The sequence below is a fragment of the Zootermopsis nevadensis genome, unplaced genomic scaffold (genome assembly GCF_977971745.1).
Source record: "Zootermopsis nevadensis isolate Lab colony 2312 unplaced genomic scaffold, Znev_1.0 Znev_ptg000012l, whole genome shotgun sequence".
NCBI lineage: Eukaryota > Metazoa > Arthropoda > Insecta > Blattodea > Termopsidae > Zootermopsis > Zootermopsis nevadensis.
In genome coordinates, this window is record NW_028259144.1 from 13,608,778 (window position 1) to 13,628,008 (window position 19,231).

The window sequence follows — 19,231 nt, forward strand, 5'->3', positions numbered from 1 at the left end:
TACGTCTATTGCATTTCCTGGTCGCATGTGGTTCCAAGTACGATCATACGAAAGTATTAAAAAAAACCTGTAACGTGACTAGCGACATCTTCCAGGGAAAAGACAAAATTAGAGAGAATATGTAGAAATTTAAAACTCTACATTGTTCGTTTAGTGGCCGCATTCTAAAAGTGCAGTTTACTATTTACTATACTAGATATGTTGATATAAATTGTGGAGATGTCCATTACAGACAGTTCCTATACTTTAATTTCTTCTGCCTGTAGGTCTAAAGTTGACCCGTGCATTGCTGGACAGGTCACTCCAAGAATCATCCGTTCAGGCTGTGTAACATCGTGTCTGCTTTGTAGAACGCACTACGAACGTGCCATGTTTCGTTTTGGTTTAGTAGTTTTACGTGTTATGTAGTGATGGGTCCCGACAAGTTGGACTATTTCACTACGGCTCCCTTCGATAAAGGAGTCGTTCACAGAGAATTTATGATAAATAACAACTAAAATTAATTTGATGTTCATTTATAACAGATAATAAATATTGTATACTTTATTAAATATTTTGAGTAAAGTAAAGTTTGTCCCACTATACGCCATGTAGGCGTTTGGGGTGAGAGGAGGTATAGCTCCTCTCTTCCTTGACCTCGGCACTAGATGGGGGTGAGTGGTCAGCATCACGCCCCGGCCGGCTTTACCCCCGGGAAAGGACCCCGGTACCCATTGTAGAGGAGGCTGGGTGGGCCCCAGAGCCGGTCTGGACGAAGAGGCTAGAGGAAAAATCCTCTGCCCCCGTCGGGGATCGAACCCCGGTCGTCCAGCCCGTAGCTAGTCACTATACTGACTGAGCTATCCCGGCTCAAATATTTTGAGTAGAGGAAATAAATTATTCTAAAAATAAATTATTGCATAAAAGCTAGTAGTAGTAAATGTGAGTACGTACATAGTGTGCATCTGATATGGAGCATACTGTGTGTTATGCATCTTTGGAAAAAGTTGGAGTCATTCCTGTCCTTGTGACTCACATTGGCAGGGAACCATGTGTGCTCCATTGTTCACAGTTCCTCAGCTCCAAGCATAGATGGCTCCAGAAGCTGTGGGAGTAGATAATTCACAAAGTGTATGACTTAACTTCTTCAGTGAGCAGATAGTTTCAAATTCAAATGAAAAATGATATTGCTCACTCCAGTTATTGTTTGTAATATGCTTGTTCCCTGTTTGCTCTTGTGTCTGCTTCTTTCCTCGACATGTTGGGTGAATGTTGTTCCTGTGCTTTGTAGCATTATGCCAAGAAATAATACAAAAGTACTATTGTTGGCCCTTCACTTCCATACATGGTACAGTTGCTTGAAGGGATTCTTCCTCCATTCCTAAAAGCAACTATCATTGTCTTATCTTTGTTTTTCTAGAAGTTGTTGATCCTGACCTTGCTGCTGTTTTGTCAAATGTCACTGTAGATCCTCTGAATTCTTAGACTGCTGAGCATACTATTAGCTTCTCAAGAAGGATTCTGCTGTATGAATTTGTTATGTAATATTGGACTATTTGTGTAATCATTACATCTGGTTGGGTAAAGGGCAAGAAGGAAGTTGAATTGGAATTAAATAAATGGTACTGGAATATGGTTACACTTATTGCTGTAATGGTTGGATTTCACTATAATTTTGTTATGGTACTTTAATAATTTGGTTAAAATTCTGTTTGGTATAAGATAGTTGGTTACCTCTAATAATGATGATGTACTTCATTGCAAATTTTGATTCATGTTCACTGTTGCAGCCTATTATGTAAAAAGTTGAATACTTACAGCAGTCCTTAGAGATTTCTCTTTGACACTAAGGCTACACTCATCAGTTGTCAATATTGTTATGAGATACTAGAGATTATTGTGTGATGCTTTGAATTTCTTAATTATATTCTTGTTTGAGAAATCATTGTTGTCTGTTTTATTCTACTATCCATTTAGGCTTGTCCCTTGGTTGCATTTTGTACATTATCAAAGGCTATTGTGCAATGCATTCTCTTTCCTTGTGAGAATGTGATGAATAATATCTGTGACTTGAAGCTTCCACAGTAATTGAATTTGATAAAATGTTCTTGGGCACCAAGCTGTTACAAAAATGTGCCTGTTATCTAATTTTTTCTCTATAATATGCCATTAGAAGTGCTTAAGAGTGCCATGGATTGAATGGATAAAAGCAGTTATTCATGCTGACAATAGTAATTTATTAAGTGGAAACATACATACCATATAAGAACATGGAAATACATGTAGGAATAATATAATACAAGTTCATGTCGCAAAACTCAAATCTAGGAAAAAACCATATTCTAGCACTACGGTAATATTTCCTTTGGAACCACTGTAAAATTCAAGTACTTAAGAATAACACTAACAAATGAAGGTGATCAGTTATCATATTTACTGGTGTATTTTCTTTGAAAATGGCTCTAAAAATCACAGTGGTCTTCCACATTGGGAAGTATAAATGAAAATGAGACAAATATTAGAACTATGAAGATTTCTGTCTTCTGGTTTGTTGCGCCGTGTAGTCTGGTCGACCAGACTACATGGTGCAACAACCCAGAAGACAGAAATCTTCATACTCACTGCTGTGAAAACCTCAAATATTACATTAGAACTATGGTTGAGAAGCTGCCATTTCCTAGGAAGCGACTCAGAAATATCAATTTATGTCCTTTCCTTTTCATACTGGTCTAGAATCTGTAATTCCCTTCTTAATATTTAATCAGTTCTTTATCTAAACTTCTCAGAATCTGATGCAAACCTTTACCATTTGACATTTTCTTACAAGCACTTCCCCTTTTATGTTTCATCTGTATTTAGTGTTGTATTTTAACTTATGTAGGTTCAACTCATTGGGAATAACACTGTACAGTTTTTTTTATCTGTGTAAAAATATTTAATTTCTCCTTCCTAAATCATCATGTATTTTACCAATTTACAAGAAGGGGGATAAAACTGACTGTAGTAATTATTGAGGCATATTTACTGTTATCAGCTTCATACAAAATTTAATCCACCACCTTCTCAAGGTTAAGTCCACACATAGACAAAATTATTGGGGATCATCAGTGTTGGTTTCAACATAATAGGTCAACTATTGATAACATTTTTGTATTCTTCAAATACTATGGACAAATGGGAGTACAATCAGACAGTACATCAGTTATTCACAGACTTAAAGCATATAATTTAGTTAGATGGGAAGTATTGTACAATATTCTCATTGAGTTTGGTATACCCATGAAACTTGTTTGGCTTATTAAAATGTGTTTAAATTAAACATATAGTAATGTCCATATAGGTAAACGTATTTGACATGTTTCCTATTCAAAATTGTTTAAAACAAGGAGATGCTTTATTGTGACTGTTTTTCAACTTTGCTTTAAAATATGCTATAAAGAAAGTCCAAGAAAACCATGTGAGTCTGAAATTGAGTGGGACATATCAGCTTCTGGTCTATGCTGATGATGTAAATCTACTGGGGATAACATAAATACGATAAAGAAAAACACATGCTCTAGTTGACACTAGTAAGGAGATTGGTCTAGAACTAAACATGGCAAAAACAAGTATATGTTGATGTCTCATCACCAGAATGCAGGGCAAACTTGTATTATAAAGATAGCTAATGGATCCTATGAAAATATGACAACGTTTAGACATTTGGGAGCACAATAAGAAATCAAAATTTGATTCACAAGAAAATTAAGATCAGATTTCACTCAGTTCAGAACCTTTGTATTTTCATCTGCTGTCTAAAAATGTAAAGATTAAAATATACAAAACTATAATTATACCTGTAGTTTGCATGGGTGTAAAACTTAGTCTCTGATGCAAAGGGAGGCACATAGACTGAGGGTGTTTGAGAACAGGGTGCTGAGAAGAATATTTGGACCACCTAAGAGAGATGATTTACTAGGAGGCTAGAGAAAGATGCATAATGAGGAGCTTCAAAAGTTGTATTCATTGCCAAATATAATTAGACTGAGGGTGAGATGGGCAGGGCATGTAGCCTGCATGGGAGAGAATAGGAATGCATACAGGGTTTTGGTAGGCAAACCAAATGGAAAGAGGCCACTAGGAAGACCTAGACATAGGTGGGAGGACAATATTAAAATGGGTCTTATAGAAATAAGATGCATTGGTATGGACTGGATTTATCTGGGCCAGGATAGGGGCCAGTGGTGGATTTTTGTGAAAATGGTAGTGGACCTTCAGGTTCAACAAAATATTGGAATTTGAGTGGCTGAATAACTGTTGGCTTCTTGGGAAAGACTTGGTTCCATAGAGTAAGTAAGCAAACCATTATGCATCTTAGTGGGAAATACAATAATTACATTGAGAATACAATAAACACAGACTAAAATATATTTTTGTCTTTTCTGTTTTATGGGAACAAAACTCTCTGACAGAACAAGTATTGAAGGTAGCAGTATTTAAAAACAGAGAACTAGGAGAATATAATGTAAGAGATGATATAACAGAAACAAAGAAAAACAAAATCTAATTTGTACTCTTCATGTTACCATTATAACAGTTAAGCAGGTTTAAAGAACTGAACATGTAGCAGAAATAGGAAAATCAGACATCTGTACAGGATTTTTATTAGAAATGTCATGAAAGATATGGCTCCTAATTTAAAAAAATGGGGTTGATCAAGCTGAATAAACGTCTTGCTCAGACTTTATCATGCAGGAATGGGGGATTCAAACCACATACTACATGGCTCCTAGCAGGACTTTAACTTCAGAATTAATGGTTTAGTAGTATGCTAGTGAACTGCATGATCAGCTGAACCAGGCATAAGCAGTGACATACAGATGATAAAGGTCAATATTAACACACTAGTGGGTACCAAACGTTCCACTGAATACATTTGGTCAACAGACGTACTGAAAGAACCTCAGACAAAATCTAAATATTGGTTATTAAAAGGGACATAGAAATGGCAGTTTTTAAAAGATGACAGTGGCAAATAAAATTTTAGACTGCTGAGAGGAAAGTTTCTGCTTTCATTATCACAATTTCATCAAATGTCTTAATATAAAAAAATTCTAATTCTTTTTGCACACAGCAACCAATATTCCTATATTTTTTGTTTTTCAGCTATGTACTGTGAAAATCCAACATTACATAGCTATGTAATGACAATAAATTTGCACACTGAACATTCTGACTCATGATTATGCTTGAATCATACTATCCCAAAAATTAATCACAATAAGTTCAAAGAATCACCATTTCCACTAAATACCTTTTCACTTCAAGTCCACAAAAATACAATGTCAGTCCCTTAAATACTACAAAATATAAGCTTTCACTTTTAAATAGAAATCATACACACACACATAGAGGTCACTCAAAATTCTTGTTTTCTATTTCTTTTACCAGACTTTATGATAAAATGGCTTACTATGGCACAGAATCAGCATTTCTATCTGTAATTGTGGAGTAGAGGGGTTCCATGGAAATCCTGAAGACTCTGGGGTTTCACACAGCATATATTAGAAATAAATGAAAGCAAAGAGGATTCCAGCCCCCATAAAAACCCCTTGGCTATTTTATTTAAGAATCATGAATAAGAGGGTTTTACTTCTTAATACACAGAAAACATATTAGAGTAAATGTTTAATAAAATCATATGTATTCTCTGTATCCTATTTCAGACATAATCCCTGCAATTGTTCATTTGGCCACACCTGTGAAGTTTTTTAAGATGTCCTGCAAGGATTTGCTGGAATGGTGAATTTTTATCACAAAATAGAATTGTCCATTAACATACAGTGCATCCACTGACAAATATAAACATAACTATCACTTCCCAGCTCCTGGCAATAACTGCATGACTCAACACAAAGTTCAAACAGCAATTGCTGCTGAAGTCAGGTCTACTGGGTCTCTTCTGGACAAGAAACCTGTTAATAAATACTACGTCCTTCCAGAAGAAAAACTGGATGAAATAGGGGCTAAGTCAGAACACACCAGTGAAAACATTGGGCCACTTTGCATAAGAGACCAGCATCCTGAAACTGCCAGCAGCCAAAGCTACTTAAATATGAGACATATAATGTGATTGTAGTTTATGCTTCGCAAGCATGTGACTCAGGTATTAGGATTAGTTTCTGCAACTGGTTTTTGTAATCAGTTAATTATGGTGATGTTGACCATCATTTGCCTCTCTTCAATTTCATGCAGGCACACATGCGCACAAACACACACATGCACAGTGAAGCATGGTTTCATTTTCTTGGACATGCTTCCTCCCAGAATAATCATGTTGGAATTTAATTCACAAAGTTCCTCTTCATGATGCAATTTCAACATATTTAAATGGTACAGAGTGTTTGAACACGGATAGTGTTTTCAGCACATCTTGTAATATAGGCATGTTGATTTTATTGTTTTTATGGAGTGATACTTTAATTGAACTGGGAAAACCATATAGTGCTTGGCAGGGAGTCATGTAGTTTCTACTGGGAGCTGGGAAGTGCCAGTCGCATTTAACTATTATAATAATTTTATAATGATTAAGAACATTTAATACTGGAAAGGCAATAGAGACAATTCATGTTTCATTATGGTACAAACTTACCATTCCATACCATACCAGTGTAATAAAAAATGGATACTTGCCTTCACACCAGAAATTAGTGCATATTCACAAGATACAAATTATAATGGTTAATAAATCATGGTTCACTACCAGTTCTTATTCAGTGTCAATTGGAAAGTTCATGCTTATTATAGACTGAAGGACTGAGTTAACGATTTACATATGAATAAGATTGGAACACAATAAGTAGAAATAAGTACACTGTGTAATAAAACATTCTCTCACTATCTGTTCAAATGAGTGAAAATATACATTAACAATAGCTCTAACTTTTAAAATAAATAATTTTTATTTAGTGGTTGTTTCCATCATGCCCAATCTGTTCTGGGAAAGCTGGAGACTTGTGGTACCGACTGTTGTGAGTTGATAAACTCCACTTTGTCTTGAAGTACCGGTTGCATTTGTCACAAAAGAAGACGGAGTCCTGCTTCTGATGCTTGGCTGCGATATGGCGAGATAGAATCGGCAATGTGTTGAATGTGTGCTGACAGAGCATGCACATGTAGCGGTCTCCAATCAGCAAGTAACCTGGGTACCGTGAATTGTTTTCCTCACCTGCAAAAAAGGCCAACACTTAAGATGCAGTCTACCCTGAAAGAAACTGAAGTATGGAACAAATGAAATCGTGCTCACCAGAATAGTGGTACTCAATTAGTTCCTCTTAATGTAAATACTGTGTTAATAGTGATATGTGCAATAAGGAAAACCTTGTATGGTGTAACTGTAATATGCTTTACCATTCCCCCCTCTACTCATCCAAACTGTATGCTGTCAAATATATTTGGATGACAATCTTAATATAAATTTTAGTTAAAACAACATATGAACTGTGAGACTCTCATATTAAGTGTTTTATTACAAAGTACAACATAGAAAAGTTAAAACAATATTCATCACTGATATATTCATTAGTCAATGTAATGTGTAAGTAATACATTAATATATTAACATTAATGATACCACAAATTTATATATTTTGTTACAATTATGAACAATCAGTGTGTATCTACAAACTAAATGAGAATTCTATTTTAAATACAGTGAATGCTGGAGTTAGGAGTCACTGGTTTCTTGATACAGAATCATGTACAGTCATTTACAGATTGCTCCAACATCCACAAAATTGGCTGCTGTGTACCAAGGACTGTTGGCATTTTGTTTACAAGTCATGGACCATTCGGGTGTGTTCCCTTAGACTGTACTTGTTCTTGAAGGTGCGTTTGCAGAACTGGCAGATGGCTGTGGGGATGCCACTGTGCTGAGTTCGAATGTGACGTCGCAGATTGCCCATAGATAAGACAGAAGGGCAATGTGGACAGTATTCAGTGCCAATAGGGAGCAAAGGAATTGGTGTACCCACCAGCAATGCTGAAAAAAAAGAATGCTTAATTTCAGTTCTTTACCAAATAATTCCATAAACCTGCAGAAGAAGTTTACTGGAAAAAATTACTGCCTGATAAGCAATGAATAACCATCTTGCTGCAGAGTAATCATAGTATATGCATAGTCTTTTTCACAGATGGAATGTGTTTCACGGATTGCGTTAAACATACCATGAGCATTATCCTTTATTTTAGAACACATACAAACATTTCATTTAATAAAGGTGTAACTTGTTTCAGATTATATAAAATTATGAAACTTATTACAAAGGGATGCAATTAAACAAACTGTTATTGGAGTCGATAATGACTTCAGTTTTTGTCAGAAATGTCAACCAACAGAACATGGTAGGCACTGAAAACATTCTGGACAACAAATTCAACAGGAATGTGAATTTTCTGTGATATTATTTTGGCTTTGTGTTGCCACACATTTTAGCAGCTACAAATTGAATTTATGAGCTCTGTGACTCTTGCTGCGATGGACCCACATGTTGTATTTATTCTTAAACAGTTTTCCACAAACTGGACATGGTTCAGCACAAGTTTTGGCATGTGCCGACTGAATGTGCCGTTTCATAGATGTCGTCTGGGCTAACATCTTCTTGCAGATTGGACACTGTCTTACACCCCTCAAGTTTGGCAGCCACACTGTATCTGAAAGCCAAGAAATGGCATATATTACTGGTATGTTCCTACATATTCTTGTTTAATCATAGTATCAAACAAAGCATACCATTAGCAGACAAAAGTATAGATATGCTCCATAATGTGTAAAACCACGTGACAATGTAGATGACAAAGACAAGTAATTTTGTGACCTAAAGAATCGCACACCTATTAGGTGTTTTTCACTGAAGTCCTCTTGACAAGGTGAGTGAGCATTCCAATCTTCGAAGTAAAATGTTTTCAGTATGAAAAAAAGTTGCTTAGCATACTACAACTAGCACTGTGTATAAATGTGGTATTAGTCATAATATGGCCACATGAGAAAGCAGACCAGGCACTGTTCTGAATGTACTGCCTAGCTTATACTCTGCCTCATGTGTTAAAGTTCATCCATAAATAAAAAACAGATAAACGCACTGTATAAATGAAACATGCACTTTTATACTGTTTTTTCTCCACAGATGTGCAACTAATTTACACTGCCTGTATTTCATCTGCATAAGATTACTTAATTAATTACAATTTGTATTCTTAATTTGTTTGTTCTTTCACTCAACAGATAAGTATTCAATATTAGTAAAAATACATTTAGTTTATTTCAGAAATCATCTTATATGATGTCAACATTAAAATACAACCAAATATACTTCATGTCTCTAATAAGATTATGTGTAAACATTTGGAGAAAAAAGAGCTTCAGTCTATTTTATAATCTACATAGATGTAGGATTTTACTTTCTCACGGTAGTGAGTATGAAGATGGCCGTCTTTTGGGTTGTAGCCCCATGTAGTCTGGAAGTATTTTACTAATGTTTCAGAGGTCTTTGCTGCCTCCTGATGATGGCAGCAGTAAGGACCTCTGAAACACTGACAGCCATCTTTGTACACCAATATAGTTTTCAGGATATTGCAATCAGCTCTCTGATTTGTTACAGGGTAATTTTTTGTGGGAAAGTTTCCTGTCCTCAAAAAATTACACACAATTTTAGTTACAGATCAAGGTCCTCTGGGTTGTGATGCAATGTAGTCTCACAGGTGATTACCACTGTCTGAAAGAATGTATTGCCTCCATCTTCAGGTCCATAATATTAGTAATATTGATAAACACCTACAGTAAAAAGCTAAATTCTCAGGTATTAACCTTTATTGTATGCAAATAGGAGATACAAACCCCCGTACTTCAGGGCTGCCAGCTGCACTTAAATTCTGGAGTCAAAAGTTTAAGAGGTATTCTACTGCAGCTGGACTAGGCTCAAGCCATGGCACATGACCGATAAAAGCTAACTATCAAATTCTAGTCTTTAGTCTTGTTTGTTTAATTTATTTGAAGGAAAAACAAGTTTAACCCTGGAAGCCTTGTCTTCATTAACTATGTTGATAGTTCAGAACTGCACCAAACAGTGTGAATGACAATGAATGAATGATTTCAGAAAGTGGTCCAATCATGAAAATATAAAAATGATGATAGTACTTATTTAGTCAAAGGTGTTCTCATCATTTTGTCCTGAAAGAGGGATAGTCTTTCACACCACTATATCAGAATATTAGGTAAGATATGTCTGTGTACTTCAGAAAGGGAATTAGTAAGTGACAGAACCCTTTCCTGAACTACCAGTGTATAACTGAAGAGCACATCAAGTGATGTGTGAAGAGCTTAATATCAAATTGAGAAACTGATTTTAAGCTCCCCCCCTCCAATCAGCTGAACTTCTGGTTCACAGAAGTATGGAGAAACAAAATAACTGCAAATATCCTCATTTGATTTCTTGCAAAACAATCTTGTGCAACAGATATGCTATCTCAGACAGCTATGGGTCTATAACTTTGAAATACATGATATGAAAGCCAAAAGGCTACTTTCTATCATTAATATGAAAGAACAGTAAGAAAAGGTTCAGATGACATATACTTCTTTTTGAAAGATTACACATAATTATTACATGTACTGGTGAAAGGGATAAGTCACAAAGTGTCTCTGCAAAACTTAAATTCAGTTTTATTAAATCTTTATTTTCTTGTGTAATAATATTTATAGGGAGTAACTTGACATGTGATATCAATATTTCTGACTATTGTACTGTAAATAATAATGCAGTGTACTGTTTTCATTCTTTGAAAACTTCAGCAAACCTGAAATAACTGATTCAACTGCAACACTGTTATTCTTACTATGAAAGGAAACATTACACAACAGAAATTTTGTTCTGTTCATTATAAAACTGCTGCATTAAAGGTAAATACAATGCATGAAAAAAAAATTGTGTTACATTTTGTGGTCTGTATTTGGTAATAATGAACTTTTAAAATCCTGTCCCCATGTTTCAGATTTTCAGTACTCTACCAAAAATGGGACACAGGTTGAGATTGATACATCATCACTGAAAGAGTAGTGCATTTTCATTTTATTTAAATGTGATACAGAGTTAATAGAGACATAACAGGTACTCTTTAATACAGAATGAAGGATATATTCATAGTGAAATATCAACTTCAAAGACTTCAAGTTTCCCATAATAATAATTTCAGTGACAGCCATCATCAAGCCGAGGACCTCAAGGTTTAGCAGCCCAAAGGCCATGCATCTGTAACAGATGTGAATTGAGAACAGAAATTTGACCGAATATTTTGCCACATAATATGCATGATGTACGCCCTCTGTGTGTCTGCTTGTGCGAATACCAGCTTTGACGATGGCGATAAGATGCTCCACAGGTATCACATTTGTACAGTTCATCACTGCTCTGAACTGGCATCCAAGATGTTGGTAATATCTGTCCATGCATGCATCCTATAACAACAATCACATAATGCACAACCATTTTATCATCATTCAGATACAGAAACAGGACTGAATTATGTAAGTAAATGCAATGTAATATCAGAATATTCGCTCCCAAACAAGAAATGTCAGACAAAATGAGTAAGAGGATTTCTGGTACAAATAAATGTAAGCAACAAACTATAGTCAAGAAAGTATTTATTCAGACTGTTGTACAGAATTTGGATTTTAAAAAGACTGGAACACATTATACCGGGCTGTAATTTTCCACGTTCAGTAACAGCTTAGAAAGCAGGTCTTAAAACTATTTTAATTTTTAAATGAAAATACATTAAAATTATTTCACAAGATATGTTACATTTATAATAATGATAAATTTTTAACATTGAAGATCCTGAAACTGCCATGAACACTGAAAATTGTTCTTCTCAAAATGAATATGAATTCAATGGGAACCTAGATTAACTACACAAAACTGTTTAACTTTAAACCACAGAATACTATTAAATTGTATCAAAGATAAATATTGCGAATGAACGTTTTTGAACATAAAAAATTAAACACTTCATTGTTTCTGTAGTGACCAGCCAGCTTTTTGCATGGCAATACCATGCACCATCATGAGATGCCGATGGAAATTGGATTTGCGACTTAACACCTTATTGCACAGATCACATCTTGTTTCACCCAGATGAATCTTCTTGTGAGCAGTCAAATTGGGTGCATGCTTGTATACTGCTCCACAGATGTCACATGAAAACTTCTTCTCAGCAGCAACTTCACTGAGTGGCAGCAGTACATGTCCTGGAGAAATAAACAATATTGTCACAGACCCTTCCCCAGAGAACAACTAAATGACAAACAGAATATTGCAATTTTTCTTTCTTACATTTGAGATAAAAATATAACACACCATTATGAACTGCAATAAAATATTTTATAATACTTAAAATCCACATTATATGGTAATAAGCTATTATGTGATGAAATACAATGTTTCAGATTTAATGTGACCTGAAATGCATGCCAAAATAATTTATAGTAGGCCTACCAATTGAAGATGTAAGTTTATTTCTAGTGCCTGTCCACAATGCAATATTACACAAGCTATCATTAATTTTAGAAACTATGCAAAGTCAATTGTACATATTGAGAATATTTCTCTTCAGAACTTCATAGTGTAAATTGCATCAGTTTTATTTTTTTACAGATTTTACAGAACTCCAGTTGTCTTATTGGAAAAAGACTTGAATACATGAATTTTATGTTTAGTGTCTGGTGCATCACATTCATTTGACTTTACAAAAACTAGGTGAGGAGAAAATACTAAAATTTAAGGGTTTTAACAATGCATTATTTTAAAAAATCATAAACATTTTATAGCAACACTTTTATTCAATATAATACACAGCTGACTTTTTGCAACTGCTGTTATGCTTGTTAATACATTTTCATGACTTTGCGACACGTTGCTGTTAATAGCGATCTTATGTCAGCAATGAAGTATTAAGATGTGTGGATTATGAAGATCAGTGGCCATGACTGACTTGTAAATGAGATAAACATATAAATGTTATGTGATCTTGAAGAAATGTGGATACAGGAATAGTATTTATTTAGTCTTAGTAATGGAATGCTTTTTACTGTAAGACCTAGAAATAAAGAACAGTATTCATGGAATACACTGAAATATGGCCAATCTTCTATACTAGAAAGATGAATACAGTAAGACATTTAACTAGTTTTTCAGATTTTCTTTATCACTACAAAAAATTAGAAATGTAATTGCCATTTGCTTCTGAGCACATGAATACATTTCTCTCTCTTTCTCTACACAAATACATATCAAGTATACCATTAGCACATTTCATAGATTATTAGTTATTTACCAATGTTCCATCATTGTCTGAAATTTGTCTTCATATTCAGTGATATGACATGATGAAATTGAGTACAGCAATCAACAAATGAGACAGGTGTTTTAACTAAAATTGTTTTGAACTGAACAGTTCATAAAGAAATAAAGTGCATTCACTGATAAACCAGAATGCAACTGTCACAGGGACATCATTTACATCACCTCTTATAAAACAGGCACGTTGATTTTATTGTTTTTATGAGTAATATGTGCCTCATATCTGGAAAATCTTGTAGTGCTTCGTGGTAAGTCATGCAGCTCTTGCTGGGAAGTAACAGCTGCATTCCAGTCTATTAGTGAACACACTGTACTATGTTATTATTCAGTATGTTAATCACAAAGTTTCAGCATATCTACTATACAATTCCCAGTATTACATATCTTCAAAACTATGCTGAAGTAAAACAACACAATGATTTGAAATGGAAAGCTGTATAATGAGACTGAAATGACACTACTGCTGTGAAGTAGAGAAAGAAACATTCATCTTTCTGAATGTGGTGTACTGTGTTTGTGTGAAATTTTATATTCTATGCAACAAATAATCCATCCACAATACCAAATTTACTTTTGGTATTTAGAATGCTTAACAAAAGTTTACATGGTGAGATTTCAAGTTCTCACAGTGGCAAGTATGAGGATGCCTGTCCATTGGGGTGCTGCACCTTGTAGTCTGGTAAACGTTTACTGATGTTTCAGGGGCACAACATCCCAGAAGACAGTCATCTTCAAAAATGTACATGTTCAACCACAATGCAAGGTAAAATGAGGCCCCAGAAGGGATTAAATATGACCTATAAGTGAAAGATATGAATCTGTAGCAAAACATTTATGCAACTTTTGCAAAATACAAACAAACATTTCAATGTCAATAGATAAACTTTTCTGAGCATTTCCTTGGCACTCCAACTCCGTGAACACTAATCATGTGTCGTGTCACATGAGACTTGCGGCTATAAACCTTGTTGCAGAGCTGACATCGTGTCTCTCCTAAGTGTTGCTTTTTATGAGCAGACAGATTTGTACATTGGCGATATGAAGCACCACATATATTACACACAAATCTCCGTGCCATCATCTCTTGTGTTGAAGTGTAATGGTGATGAGTTAGATTACTGCCAGTGTGGTGAAGCAGGAAGCCTGCATGAACACAAGCATACAATTAGGCATTCTACTGTAACAACATACACTGTTATACAAAAAACAATATTATTATCAACAAATCATGTCTTAAAGTGGAAGGAAAAACCATTTCAGTATTCCTTACTTAGGTCAGAATTGCAGGAGGAAGAATCCTCTTTGTTTCTGGGTGAAAGCAATAAAAATATTTATGGGGGGAAAAAAGTAAGAAAAACAAACAATTGTGTCATATGAACATTTAGATTAATGTTTATTTTTCACAGCTTACAATTACACCAAAATTAGACTGTTACATATTGAGCACACTATGATGCACTGTAATATCAGTACATCAAATAATTTAGCTAATACAATTGTTTCTACCATTAGTGAAATAATCAACAGCATTCTGTTCCTGAAATGAACACTGCAGAAATATTCTTTTGCCAGAATAAAAGAAAAGAGCAGAGTATAAACAATTACATAAAATGGGAAGTAGGACTTATTTTGAATATTTATATTTGTGGTCCTCAAGAACTAAATCAGAGTGACAGATTATAAAATACTGTCTATTACCCTCTTCACAATGAACATGACAATCAAAGCGGAACTGGAACCATATGATATTGTGCAAAATTATCATTATAATATAAATCAAGAAGGAACACAGTTAAAATAAAGGTTAAAGGTAACACTGTCCCTGAAGACCGTGAAGAAAACAACTTCCAACTCCAAGACACAAACACCAAATGTCGTGGTCAAGTGGTTAACACAACTACTTTGTACTTGGCAGGTCCCAGGTTAAAATCTCGAATATCCTGACTGGAGATTTTTTGTGATTTTCCTCAGTCCCTCCAGGCCAATACCTTAAATTAGGTCATGCCCGCTTCATCCTATGTCTTTTCCAATTCAATATTCACTATCATCATTTCATTCGATGCTATACAGTTGAAAAGTGTTGTTAAATAAACTATAAATAAACTGACACAACCACATCACCCTACCACAGACTCTCATTCATCTGAATCATCGTGACAGTGCCAGATGTATTATGTGCTCACTTAAAAGACCATGCCATGAAGAAGTATCCCTGTATTTAATTAAGCACCATATATTGAAGGAGGTCTCACTGCTCTCATTTAGTAGGCCTAGAATACTGACTGATCAAAATTGGGAACCACCCAAACAGGTTCTGAATATCATAGACAGCTCTTGAATACTGGCTGCCAAGAAGGGAAAAGAAGATTTAAACCACTGCCCCGAGCTGCTGCTGGATTGACCATTTAATGGAACGGTAGTGTAAGTGAGAAAATGCTATTTCAAATTGCGGCACACTAGCTCTGCATAAAAATGTCAGACCTATCCAGACTGAACCATAAAATCTCTACCTTCCTTCCAGCACATTGTTCACTAACACAGTTTCCCTGCCAATGGCAAAGAATACACCTCCTGAGATGGGAGGTTAAAAACCAAGTAGATCAGAAAGAGGTCCAGTGGCACATGGGCCTCCAAGTTTAGTAGCAAATTTCTCCATCAGCTGAGTAAGAAACAATTGCTAGCAGAAGACCCTTTCTACCATAGCTACATTCATACAAATATTTATGAAAATTAAATTAAATTTAAAGCAGGTATAAAAATAGGTCCCCATAACAGCCCAATTCTTATTGACAACATATGGCTTCACATTTATATTCTGTTAGTTCTTCAACCACAGTAAAGCAGCTTGGGAGAAGAAGAAGGAAAGAAGATTAGCTGATGATTACCATATAAAGTGAAGATACTTGTTTCCTAAATTAACTATTGGATATTAAAGTTTTTACCCTTCAAACTTTATAATATGCATGTTCAACTGTAGGCAATTCAAGCCAAAGGGAAATGTATGTTTAATTAAAACTCTTTACAAAACTTACATTAAGACAGACAGATATGGTGAAGCTAATAGGTGCATTTCTGGAAGTTTTAACTGTGAACATGCCATTTTTCTTTTGTTAAACATCTAAAACCTAAGTTATGCAAATAAGCAATTACATCTCAAAATATTAACTCCGTATAACAATATTTTGCATAGAAAAGCCTCGACTCATAATGAGTACAGTGTTGGACTGGTCATTTTTTTAAAAAAATAACAAGCTTATAATTACTAAACAGATTCACAATTATTCCATATAACAAACAGAATACTGTAATCAGGACGGTAACTGTAATCCAAATCATAAAGGATCAAAAAGATTGTTCAAATAGCAGCAATTTCGCTCAAAGTAATGAAGATCTGAAACAGGATCACTTAATTTGTTCGTAGAAAATCACCAGTGAAACTGATGTATTATTCAGAAACAACAGAATATTCTGCAATATAAAATATTTTTATTGACATCACTCACATATAGTTATGTTTGTCTGTCATTAAATTTTCTTATAATCGACAAACACACTCTTTTCCTACTGCCATGACTGAGAAGGCATATGAATTCCATGCATATGTAACAAATGCCTAATTACATGTGACTTGCGATTTAATGCTTTATTGCACAGATAGCAACATGTTTCTTCACGATAAATCTTCATAGGAGCAACTAAGTTTTTGTGTTGTTGATATGACATTCCACACTCATTGCAGACAAACCTAAAAAATTCAGGATTCCATTCTGATTTGAATTTCTCTCTATCAAGCTGATTACCTTTGTTAGATGGGGTGTCTGCAGGCTAATAAATCAGGAAGCCTATCAAGATACAAAAATATCTGATTAGAAAAAGAATACTTACCAAACTGTCCTATATCAGAAGTTCCCAAAGTGAGAAATAACAAGTGTATATATAAAAATATGTGCTTGCAATACAGTTTTTGGTTCACACCATTGACATAAGTATTATTTCTTTATAATATAGATAAATGGGGCACACATAAGCTTTATGTCATGTGCCAAAACATTACTTTTATCTTCATTGATTGCTTCAAAATTCCAAGAATCTTTCATTAATCTTTTCTCCCTGCTATTAGATCTTAGTGTATAGACCCCATGTTTCACCATTAGATGGCGCGTGACATGTGTCTTGCGGCATTCTGTCTCACCAGTGTGATAATGCAAATGACTGATGAGGCTTTTGACATGGCTGTATGTGGCACCACATATTACACACACAAACTTACACTTGTTACTTGCACCTGGAAGTTCATTATTACGTCTTGCTAATGGTCTCTCAGCATGCCTTATCAGACCTGCAGACACAACAGAAAACATTGCCGAGATTATATTCTTTGTCTTTCTCACAACCCCATAAAGAGCAACCAGATTACAGCAATGTTCAACATTTAAGAAGTGCACAAAGATGACGCAATAAGTTTCCAATACTGAAGTAATGCTTATCTTAACCAAATGGGAAGCTGTAAAATCAAAGAACCAATACAGGTACGAATGAAAACTAAGGGATATAGGAAATATACAGTAATCCCTCGTGAATCACAGATTTCAAGAATCCATTTTTTCCATTTGTATCCATTTCTGCTAACCATGATATCTGATTTTATCTATCAGCAGTTTTAGTACACACATGGAAAAATCAGTGGCTTCAACACCAAGAGATCCCACATTTGCTGTAATGGTATTTGAAACCAGCTTTCTCACCTTCAGATTACCATTTCAGTGAATCATTTTGCGACATTTTTTAACATTTGATATCTAGCTATCAGTCTAGATATCAGTCTCTTGCCGACGGTTCTGGAGTTCACAGGTACAGACGACACAACTACAGCGTGCCGAGACCAGCAACGGCCACCGTACAACGGGATCAACAACTAAGTGCGAATTTTACTCCTGTGAATAACAGCATCTAGTGCAGTCATCTTGTCAATTACCTTTCATCTTAATTATGAAATTTGCTCGAACCATTTGACTGTATGTATTAATTTCCCTGATGCCACTGATGATGACCTCTTGAGGTTGAAATGCGTATGGCAATAGTGTCCATTATAGTGTTAATAGTTGTTGGTTTTGTTCACTCTATATTTGATATCTAATTTATTTTTAAATGCATTATTATTTTTGGTACCTTGCAGGTTCAGTAAAGAACCAGGCAACTTGGTTAAGCTTTCAGGAGTGTTAACAGTGGCCATAATTGTTCTAAACTCCTGTCTCCTGTAACACCTCAGACTTGTTAACTACAAATCATTTCAGGAATGTAAACCCCACAGTCGGCAAGGGATTGCTGTATTATATTAGATACTAATACATACATTTTAAATTAGTACACAAGCTCATTTATACCATTAAATTATATTTTTCTGAATTACATACATTATTTGTATACCTACACAATTTACTAAAGGGAAACCATTAAGGAGCAGCCAAATTACAAATGAATCAAACCATAACAGACAAACTTAAGCAGTATCTACTGAAGTAGAACATGGTTTAACATTGAAGCTATTAATCATCAATCTTGTGAACATTTCGCAGGTGTCTTCTAAGGTCATACTTCCTGTTGAGAACTGTGTGACATATGTGACACATGGGTTGAATCTTGTGAGTCTGCATGTGACAGTTAAGAGAGGCCCGGAACTTATATTGGCCACCACAGATTGGACATGCATACACCTGCCTTCCTGTCTCGTTTGACACCTGGATAATATAACTGGAATGTTTGGGAGGTGGCAGAACTGGGCTCCAGGTGATCAAATCTGCAAACAGCACAAAGAATACATACATCCTTAAAAAGGGTCTTTAATATCTGGCATT

General features: G+C 35.0%; 1 protein-coding gene and 1 long non-coding RNA gene across 11 annotated transcripts in view; one reads left to right on the forward strand and one right to left on the reverse strand.

Annotated features, from left to right (window-relative positions):
* Positions 1 to 47: 47 nt before the first annotated feature.
* On the forward strand, positions 48 to 1,921 carry LOC147874002 (uncharacterized). Its single transcript, XR_015534982.1, has 2 exons — positions 48 to 1,129; positions 1,400 to 1,921. It is a non-coding gene; the product is annotated as an uncharacterized LOC147874002 (long non-coding RNA).
* A 271-nt stretch (positions 1,922 to 2,192) lies between these two features.
* LOC110830072 (uncharacterized) overlaps positions 2,193 to 19,231 on the reverse strand; it is a 122,394-nt gene continuing 105,355 nt past the window's right edge. For 2 of the 10 annotated variants that reach the window (XM_087348017.1, XM_087348048.1), the window contains one exon: positions 18,751 to 19,173. In XM_087348017.1, coding sequence (XP_087204143.1) covers positions 19,056 to 19,173 — 118 coding nt within the window. In that variant the 3' untranslated portion in view covers positions 18,751 to 19,055. The other 8 variants (XM_087348039.1, XM_087348049.1, XM_087348061.1 and 5 more) reach the window with 8 other exon arrangements.